Source organism: Cydia fagiglandana, chromosome 2 (assembly GCF_963556715.1).
Source record: "Cydia fagiglandana chromosome 2, ilCydFagi1.1, whole genome shotgun sequence".
Classification (NCBI taxonomy): Eukaryota; Metazoa; Arthropoda; class Insecta; order Lepidoptera; family Tortricidae; genus Cydia; species Cydia fagiglandana.
This window is the reverse complement of record NC_085933.1, coordinates 19,922,517-19,932,876: the sequence shown is the minus strand read 5'-3', so window position 1 is coordinate 19,932,876 and position 10,360 is coordinate 19,922,517. Positions and strand designations below refer to the sequence as shown.

The following is a 10,360-nucleotide window of genomic DNA, read 5'->3' as shown; positions in this document are numbered from 1 at the left end:
ATTTTAGTCTACCTAGAGGTAGATATAGGTAGGTATGTATTATCAATTGATCAATACCTACATATATTGTAAAACTATTATACATTCAATGATTTCTAAGGGAAAACATGATTGGATAGGTACAATATACTTGATTTTATTATTTTTCAAAGTTAGCTGACCAGAATTGACGCGCAAGCTTTCGTGAACGTAAAAGTTCGAAGATCGGCTACCTATTCATCCCTTTCATAATACATATCATAAATGCGATCATTTTGCAAACAGGTTTTAACATTTATTTCAACGTAAGCAATAACTGGACATGGAGGAGATAGTAAAATTTACTAATTTTGCAAACAGGTAGATTTATCAGTTTTTTGTCGCGAAATCCACTCGCCGAGGAGGTAAAATGACGGATGATTGTTCGAGCGTAATAGGTAAGGTAAACGTACTGGTGCTCGACGCGGTCCCAGTGCATGTCATCTTGAAACTTAAGTACTTAATTGTCAATAGAGGTGACAGCAAGGTGTCATCTATTGTGCATTAGGATGTCGAGCATTATAGTACGTTTACCTTACTAAGCGAGTGGTCTGGGTGTTTGGCAGTTTAACGACTTTTGCGCATACAATGTCGCGGGCGGTGCCGGTGTTAGTAATTAATTAATTATTTGTGGGAGTGTGGTGTTCCCCTTTCCAAACATCACGGTAAATATTGAAGGAACACTCGAAATCTCAATTACTACCACTATCAGCCGGGCCCTTTAGAATGGTGTGAAGGTCTGTGCTATCAGTTAAATGACTGTCCTTAATTCTTTATTTTGTAACTTTCAGGTATATAAATAGTTAAATTGACTGTTGTTTTGATAATAGTGTTTTAGTTAGCTTCACGATGTGTAATTGGGTGTTGGGTTGTGCTTTCTTCGGGTTGGTTGGTAAGTTCTACATTTAATTGGTTGACGAAGGATAATGTTTCTCGAGTGTGAATTAGTTAAATAGTACATAACATGCGTACGCTGGATGTGCCCGTCATATTCAGGCATCGTAACCTATGTAGATTTTAAGTACGGAGATTTTAATGGCAGGAAGAGAGATCGCTTTATTATATCCAGAAACTTAATTATCGATGCTCTTTCTGTACCTATCGCCCAAAGTCTTGTTTGAAGTGTTTTTCTTCAAACCTTCAAAGAAATATGTGTTTGAAACATATATTTCTTTGAAGGTGTCATACCTAAAGGGTAACATTCCATTTCTGACTGCACTGCACTGCAACTGCACTACTAGTACGAACGCGACGGTGTTATTGTCAATTTCCATTGTAAAATGAATAGTAGGGGCTATTCATAAATTACTTCATTTCTAATTGGGGGGGGGGGGGGGGTTGACATCGGATGATGGTAGTATAACGTAGGAGGAAACGGTGTCCTTCGAAGGTCAAAAATTGTCAAAAATCGATGACGTAATTTATGGACAGCCCCGTAGTGCTGCTCAGCTGTCGTTGGAAATGGACTGTCACCTTAAACATGATTCGGTGTTGGGATTGTCCAATTAGATAAAAGTGCATGACAGATACATATAAAGATTTAAGTTATTCTCTATGTCAATGTTCAATGTCACTAGGGCAAACAGAAATGTGATTAAGTTTATATTTGAAGAATTAAATAAACATAACGTGAAAATACGTACACAAGAGCACCTCAGTTAGTAAATATACCTTCCGTCGGCTTAAACTTGCAAACCTCGTAACTCCATTACAAACACTTTAGGGATTTGCTACCTTAGCCAACAATACCTAAAGTTGCAAACAGACGGAGGCGGAGAAGTTACGAGGTTTGCAAGTTTAGCCGACGCTTTGCAGATTTCTGCTTACCCGTCTGCTATCCAAATAGATCAAGTTAACGAAGATTAATTTTATTCTTAAATAAATAAGTCTATCTAATTATCCTTCTTGAAAAGTCACCCCTAGGTACGTTAGCCAAATTAGATACCTTGATATTTTAGTAATATGTAAGTAATTAAAATGTTGGATTATACATCAGAGATTTAAGTCTTAATTTTATTTGTTGCCCTATAGTTTTTGGTAGAGTCAGCGTCAAAAATAACGACGCAAATATCTTAAGTATTTAATAGCTTAACAAAACGATATACGAGTAAGTCCCTACAGGCAATTTTGTGGCCCTTTCCATGGGTCATTTACTAGGCACGATGGTATAAAGTGAAATTATTGTCGCATGGCTGATGGGACAGAATAACAGCAAAAAGTAATTTACCCAATTAGACTGTAACAGATGCTTTAGAATGCGAACCTTAGAGACATTATCTGTATGGAAAAGTATTCCAGGTTGGCAAATACTTTTGGAACGTTATTTCATCTGCTAATAATGATGCAGACTGTCAGACCTACATCAGGAGCAAGTTTAAACTATGTTTTAGCGCAGAATAAATAATAATACTAGGTACAGAAGACTCACTCTAACAAAACGCGTCTGTTACGATGGACAGATATGGCCGCTAGGTGGCGACAGCGCCACGCGCGGCTTAAGGCTAGCCACCAAAATTGGTGTAGAACGGATGTACTTTTAGCTACCTGTAGCAAAGCGACGAAATCGCGGAGTGAGCCACGCCTGGCTTTAGTAATCTTTTTCTGTAACAGAAGATTTTTTTTTTAATTTACTAATTATTTAAACAGTATCAACGCCAACACCCAGCATCGAAAATGTGAAAATAGTGGGCGGCGATGACATCGACATCAGTGAGGCCCCGTTCCAGGTGTCCATGGTCTACAGAGGCCGCCACTCCTGCGGGGGATCCATCATATCAGAGGACATGATACTGACGGCAGCACATTGCGTTATTGGGTAATGTCTTGATTCCTTCAGGCTAGGTTCACACGTCGTAATTTTTTCCCGTATACCGTATACGGGATTTTATCGAATACCGTAGTGACAGCCAAATTTGTAAGGAAACGATCAAACGCCGCCGAACGACTTTGATCGTTTCCTTACAAATTTGGCTGTCACTACGGTATTCGATAAAATCCCGTATACGGTATACGGGAAAAATTTACCCCGTGTGAACCTAGCCTCATTGTTTATTGAATCGACATTAGCTTCTTTTTTCGAGCTATCAAAACAAAACAGCCCCAAAGGAGTTATATGAAACAGACATGTGACGTCACGGTCCAGTCACTAACTCTTGAGAGGTAGCTCTTACCGATTTTATTATATATAAAAAAAAGCGGTAGGTAATGTTAGTACGTCTCACAAAAGTTTAAATTCGAATAATTGCGAAACAACTCTATACTGGGTGGCCAAAACACAAGTGCATTCCCGTTGCCAGGCAGGTTTTGGCATTATACTGAGCAACTTTTACTAAGGGCCCTTCCCCGAAATCGCGAAAAAAAAAATTGGACTGTTGCATACTTTTGGCTGGTCTATTTTCTATGGGAGTGTAATTTTTTTACACTCCCATAGAAAATGGACCAGCTAAAACTAAACCTAACTAAAAATAAAATCCCTAAAACCTACCTTCCAAGCCTAGGCCCCTCGGAAAGGTGCCCATCACGCAGGCATCATTCCCGCGCTGTGAAGCGATAGCAAATCCTTTGCTCGAGAAAGCTGCCTGCGCGAGAGTCGTTTGTTGCCTCCTTAACCGTTTACCAAGCTCCTTAAGGAGCCCACGCGCTCCTCTACCCCGCGGCCCGAGTGCCTCGCCAAAACAAGTCTACCATCCATAGGCACATGAGCAAATTGAGCTTTGTAATTAAAAGCTTCACAAATTCAAATGCCACTAACTCGCTACCAGGTCATCATGCTCTGGATTACGTATACTTTAAGTATACCTTCCGTATTATATTTTTATAATCACTCCACCTTTAGATCTATTATCGTATTAGTTGAAATTTTCTCGTCATCTAATGTAATAAGAATAACTGTTGTTCATAAGTAAGATTGAGATTGACAGTACCTATATTGTCGACTAACTTTAGTCAATATAACGGATATAAAGATTTTTATTTAACATCTGCTTTTTTGAAACAGTTGTTTTTTATAATTTGTGTGTGAATGCCATCGTGATTGTGTGCATGCATGCCATCGTGATTGCGTGCATGCATGCGTGCGTGCGTGCGTGCGTACGTGTATGCATGTGTGTTTGTGAAATGTACAGGATTCAATATCATTTTAACCTTAATTTGCTTTTAGGAGTTCTCCAAACGACTATCATGTACGCGTAGGCTCATCATCAAACAAAGAAGGAGGTCTGTTGGTCCCAGTAGCAGATCTCATATACCACCCCAACTTCTCTTTCAACAAGATGGACAACGACATTGCACTGCTGAGACTCAGCTCTCCATTGGAGTTTAGTGATACTGTGAAGTCCATAGAGATGATGGGAGACGGAGAAGAGGTTGATGATGGAGCTATCACTGAAGTCAGTGGTTGGGGAAATACAAAGGTAAGATACAGGGTCATTTTGGGGTCTTTTGTTGACCAGTCATTCTACCTCGGTAATATTTTTGGTATGCTGCTAGATAAATCTACGTAAAAGACGTAATTTAAAATCAGAAAATATGGAAAAAATATGAATATTTACTGACATATATACAACTTACTACAAAAAAATATGAATATGATATTGAAAATATGAATATTTACTTACTTATATTTACTTTTTTTATAAAAATACTAACGGAATCCTTTTGTTAGCACTAAAATAAACTTTGAACATGAATTGAAAAAAAAACAGTTAAAACTGAACTAATTAAAAGTGAAATTGTAAAATTTCATTGTTTTTAAAGTTAAATAGCACGTGTTTACCTGTACTTGCCTCTACGAGTATGTTTAATCTTGGATAATATGTTGTGTTAAGTATATTGGAGGTTAATAAAGGGGAAGTAAATATGACAGTTAAATATAATTTTAATGCCACGCAATTTAATGATTCTAAAAAGTAAACTTAGCTACTCCATCTAGTTGGGTTGGGATGTGATCCGTGATCTCAAGGAAGTTTTTCTGACAAAAAAGTAAATCTTCCTCTTTCACGATATTGACATGTGTCAATTAAGTCATAATTCCTCAAATCTTGGGCACGAATAAGCAGAAAGATTTATACCCACTCGGTAACAGGTAGGTATCCGGTGAAAAATATATAGCGGTATAAATGTCGTTAGTGTTCGGTATTTTATGTTTAATATTTCATAGCAAAAATAAATTATGTTCAGCTGTTTTTGTAAGTTGTTCATTTTTGTGTCCATATTGACTTTTGGTTTTTCAATAAATAAATTCAGGCATTATAAATTCAATGTATATTTACTATTTAGTAAGTATCGAATGTTTGTTATGTTTTTTTTTACCTTTGATGTATATTACTACCCTCTATATTAAGACGCCAAATTTATAAGCAAGTAACGAGTAGGTAGCTGAAAATAATGTTACTGCAATATGCTCATAAGCAAGCTAGTTAAATTGATTAGTAAAGTGTATTAAAATAAGGAATAGCTATGTACGACAGTCCAACACTGTTGTAGTAGCATTACGATTTTAAGCTCATTTGAAAATGTTCAGCACAGACAACATTGTAGGTAACCTAGATTTAATAAGCTTAAAAGTTGCTCCGAACGGGCACTAAACGAGGGGTAGGAAAAGTTTCCCTACATAATATAACGGTACAGGTTGTATTATGACTATAATATGACTTGTTAGTTTGTACTTACATGTTTTAATGAACATCGAATATTCAAGTGCGAAATATTATTATGTTGCTTTATACTCTTAACTTGGATAATTCCAAACTCCAGTTTGCCTCACGTAAAAGTTGTCAGTCGAGTCTTTATGTTCGTCAACATAAATTAGTATATGAGATTACTACGTGCAAGATGCTAAAAGAAGTTATTTGACTTGAGAAAGTGACTATACTACTATAGTGATGTTACATAATTGATACGTCTTTATGTAACCTTTAACGGCTCGGCCACGACATCGAGCGACTTGCGACGGCGCGAGCGATAACCATAGGTTGGAGCGTGACACAGTGATCGGGCCTTTCGCTCCCGCCGTCGCAAGTCGCTTGATGTTGTGACCGAGCCGTAGGCCATGTTGAAGAAGCATTTGATCATCAGGCACGGCCAAGATGCTAATAATAGGGACACTGATGTAGTTATTGGCAGTATATAGTAATTGGCCACTCTTAATAACAAGGTTTCAATTGGCTTGTTTCTTTCGGATTTGTAAGGAATGGCCAATTAGCTAATTTCTAATATATAGCATTAACCCTATATTTGTATTTTTTAGGAAGGAGGCGGTTCGACGTCCACCCTCCAAAAGGTATTGGTGCCGGTAGTGAACGAGCAAGACTGCCGCTCAGCGTACTCACCATTGTATGCAATCACGCCGAGGATGCTATGCGCTGGAGTACCTGCCGGTGGGAAGGATGCTTGCCAGGTGAGAACAGTCTGGATAATCAAGCTTGCGTTGAAGAAAGCTGGGAACATATACTTAAACCACAGAATAAATAATAGTACTACCGTACAGAAAGGAAGCTTCCTACAAAACCGAAGTTTGACAGCGGTTCAGGGTCGAATCATGCTATCCCTTTCTAATACATGGCACTATCCCTTTCGGCCAATTAGGGTTGTCAAAATTCAAGTGATTATCTTATCTGTGGTCGTGCACGCAAAAGGAAGTCAAGTGGTGCCAACCCTAATAATTGCTCGGAGCAATGCTGAGCGGAGCGGAGCCGAGTTTGGCCGAAGTCAGGAGCTTCGCACCCCTGCTTAAACTAAGCGAAAACGTCGCGAGCAAAGTCGCTCAATAGGTATTGTAGTATCGCCTATGCCCTATACCTACAATTAAGGTCGGTTGCACCAAACCGTCTGTCACCGTTAAAGCTTTCGCAAAAATTTATTGTATGGAAAGTTTCATACTACACTGCTGATTGACGTTAATAAATATGTGATCTTAGTCTGTGCGGAAAAAGAGTCGTAGAATGTATGGGCTCCATTACATTCCACAACTCTTCTCTTTCCGGCTTCCGCATAGACTCTATAAGTTAGAAGACGCTGGCAGCATCATTGATCGCTCTGTCTTCTTAAAATGTATGGTGGTAATCAAGCAAATTCAGTCGAGCTCGTTCGAGTATGCGCTCTATTTCGTGATCGTGACTGATATCATTCCCCGTCTGATCCAGTGCTCTAAACATACTGATAGCTGTGGGGAGAAACTCCTGACTTCGGGCATACTCGGTTCCGTTCGGCTCAGCATTGCTCCGAGCAATTATAAGGGTTGGCACCACACCACATGACGTCCTTTTGCGTGCACGACCACAGATAAGATAATTATTTGAATGTTGATAACCTTAAATAGCCGAAAGGGATAGTGCCTTATGTTACAAAGGGATAGCATGATTCGTCCCTCAATCGCTGTCAAACTTCGGTTTTGTAGGAAGTGTCCTTTTTGTACGGTAGTACTATTATTTATTCTGTGCTAATAGCTTTTGTGGTCTCCAGGGTGACAGCGGTGGTCCTCTAGTCCACGACGGAAAGCTGGCTGGTGTTGTCTCCTGGGGCATCGGGTGCGCCCGGCCCACGTACCCCGGAGTGTACGCCAAGGTGTCAGCTCTCAGGACCTGGGTAGATGACAACATCATTTTCCTGAGGATCAAGTCATGGCTGCGTTATTAATCGCATACAATCGCATTTTCATTAATGAAGCGGCTACTTGTTTTAGCTCGAAATTTATTATGAAAAAGATAGTATTCGATGAATTATATCTACTTAAACGCATGACAAATTAATTTCCTGTTAATACTGCAAACATTTATGGAAATTTTATGAACATCCCATAAATCAACAGGCTATTTTATAATAGCTTATTTTTCATAAAATAAATGTTTCATAAAGCCATGTGTACATGATCCGCCTATCAATAATATTATTGTAGAAAATTAAGGAATTAATTTTACTCAAGGTTTTTATCTTTGTTATGATATCTTTAGTTAAAAAAAATAAATAAATGTATGACCTACTCGTTGTTTTTTTTTTTTTTTATTGAATGTTTACACACTGTAGTAAATTAGTACCTTAGTAGGAAAGTAATGTAATATTTAACTTAAAAAGTTATCCTTGTACATTTAACAAGCGCGTAAGGGGCCTAACGGCGCGATTCGGGATATGGATTAGACATTCACTAGATATGAAATAGTAACGATATGTGACGTTCCACGGCAAAAGGTACCCTATGGCGGTTGGCGCTTGCGCTATTATTAACGCCGCTCCAATATTATTGCGGCCATAAGGTACCTTTTGCCGTGGAACGTCACATATCGTTACTATTTCATATCTAGTGAATGTCTAATTCATTTACCGAATCGCGCCGTAAGATTCGGATCCGCGTGTAACAAAGTTTCATATTTCATATTTCATTTATTGCAGTCATGAACATAAATACATAATAGGATCTTACAGTTAAGTTGGCCAATTCATGACACCCTGTTAGGGCACACAATATTTCACTTACTAGCTAATACATAAAACACAATTAAATACATAATTAAAACATTTCATCATAATCTATCGTATAATTAAGAGTGTGTAAAAAAATCTATAACATTGTAAAAGTCAATAAAGAATAAAATTAAAAAATTAAATAAAATTTAAAATTAAAAAATTAAAATTAAAATTAAAAAATTAAAAAAGAAAACATTCCATACATTGAGTTTTTAAAAGAAAATAAAAAACATTTAATGCAATAATTTAAAATTCAATGTCACAATAAATAAATAAGGTTAAAATGTATAATTAAGTATTGGTGCTATTTTACTCCGCCAGCCTTTCATCATTTAAGAACTCCTCAAGTGAGTAGTAGCATTTGTGAATTAGCATATCTTTTAATTTATTTTTAAATAATATGTCACTTGGTTCAAGTTTTATACTGTCCGGAATTTTATTGAAAATTGAAATACAATTATATTGTGGCCCATTTTTGAAGATAGCTAAGTTAGCTTTTGGTAGGAGTAGGGTTTGCAATCCGGATCCGAAATGTATGAAATTATCCGGATCTGGATCCGGATCCGCGGATATTCCCATACATTTCGGATCCGTCGTGCAAACCCTAGGTAGGAGTAGTTTGTTTTTATATTGGCTTCTAGTTTTTGACGTTTCCGGTTTTATCGGGAATAGGTCTGGGTGTTGTCGAACAAAGAGGGCTGCTTCCATTAAAAATATTGAGGGTAGCGTTAACAAATTAAGTTTAATAAAATGGGGGTGGCAACTATTAGGAATGTGGATATTAGCTAATATGCGGATACACTTCTTTTGCATGATGAAAAGTTGGTAAGAGTCTACGCTAGCTCCCCACAGGACCACACCATAACGGAGACTCGAGTAGATACCTATACGCAAGTTAATTTTTAGCTTTGCGTGGTAGGGCACAGCGCATCTGATATCATTTCAGATCTTGAGCAACTGGGGATATTACCTCCACCTTACAGAAAACCGCAGTCAAATATGGGTTGTATGTAAGGTTTCCAGAGCTCAGAGGCATTCAGAGATGCGGAGTGTTAGGTTTGGCAACGTGCATGTAACACCACTGCACTTGCAGGCATCCATAGGCTACAGAGAACGCTTGCCGACGTAGTATAAAATAAATTGATTAAATTTTGACTAAGGTACAAGATTTAAATCAAATAAGTTAGCATAGAAGCTTTACAATAGTTTGATACGCATACCGCTTACAGAGAGAGAAGCCTAAGGAAAATCGTATAAAAAAGTGCAATAGTTCTCACTACAGGGGTGCTTAAATCTCAGTCTCATCCTAGACTATAAGTTCACTTTAAGCGCAACTGGTCAAAGGTGGGTCAGGTCAGTGCCATTTTGTATCAAAGCTTTGTTTTTGTCAAAGCCTTATACTCGTAGTGGCCCCTTTGACTGAAATAACTGAAACCCGTTCTGCTTCTACAAAATTTGGACCGATAACGTGGATGTTATTTATATGAACCTATAGAGGACTGGCTTCATTCAAAGTTCAATACAAATATGTAAAAGTGCTTTTAGTTAAAATTTTATTTATTCCTTTTTTATAAAGAATTTGGTGGTTTTCTAATTTCTATTTGAAAAAAATCGTTTATACAGATCTTTTCGCTTCCGCATAGCCAAAAAATATGTTTACAATTGCGATTATTACAACCTACTATATTTGCTATATTTTTCGAACAAACAGCAACACTCCTAATTGTACAGCACAAGGCATAAGGTTCACTTAGGTATGAACAGTTAACAGTGTGAGCGATTGTACGTTACAGCGGCTCAACGCTATCAATTAAATTAACCTTTTGAAATTATGTACATTGAAAACATAATTGTAAACATTAAAAGCAAGCGTAAATTCAAA

The 10,360-nt window shown here is 37.6% G+C and overlaps 1 protein-coding gene across 1 annotated transcript; it reads left to right on the top strand.

Annotated features, from left to right (window-relative positions):
* Window positions 1-740: 740 nt before the first annotated feature.
* LOC134678088 (vitellin-degrading protease-like) lies at window positions 741-7,674 on the top strand. Its single transcript, XM_063536539.1, has 5 exons — window positions 741-910; window positions 2,665-2,833; window positions 4,178-4,430; window positions 6,266-6,415; window positions 7,480-7,674. The coding sequence occupies exons 1-5, from the start codon at window positions 868-870 to the stop codon at window positions 7,651-7,653; spliced, it is 789 nt and encodes a 262-aa protein (XP_063392609.1). The 5' UTR covers window positions 741-867; the 3' UTR covers window positions 7,654-7,674.
* Window positions 7,675-10,360: the final 2,686 nt, after the last annotated feature.

Coding starts and splice junctions, on each gene's coding strand:
- LOC134678088 (XM_063536539.1), top strand. CDS start 868: ATGTGTAATTGGGTGTTGGGTTGTGCTTTCTTCGGGTTGGTTG. Junction 911..2,664: donor TGCTTTCTTCGGGTTGGTTG/GTAAGTTCTACA, acceptor TTATTTAAACAG/TATCAACGCCAACACCCAGC. Junction 2,834..4,177: donor GCAGCACATTGCGTTATTGG/GTAATGTCTTGA, acceptor ATTTGCTTTTAG/GAGTTCTCCAAACGACTATC.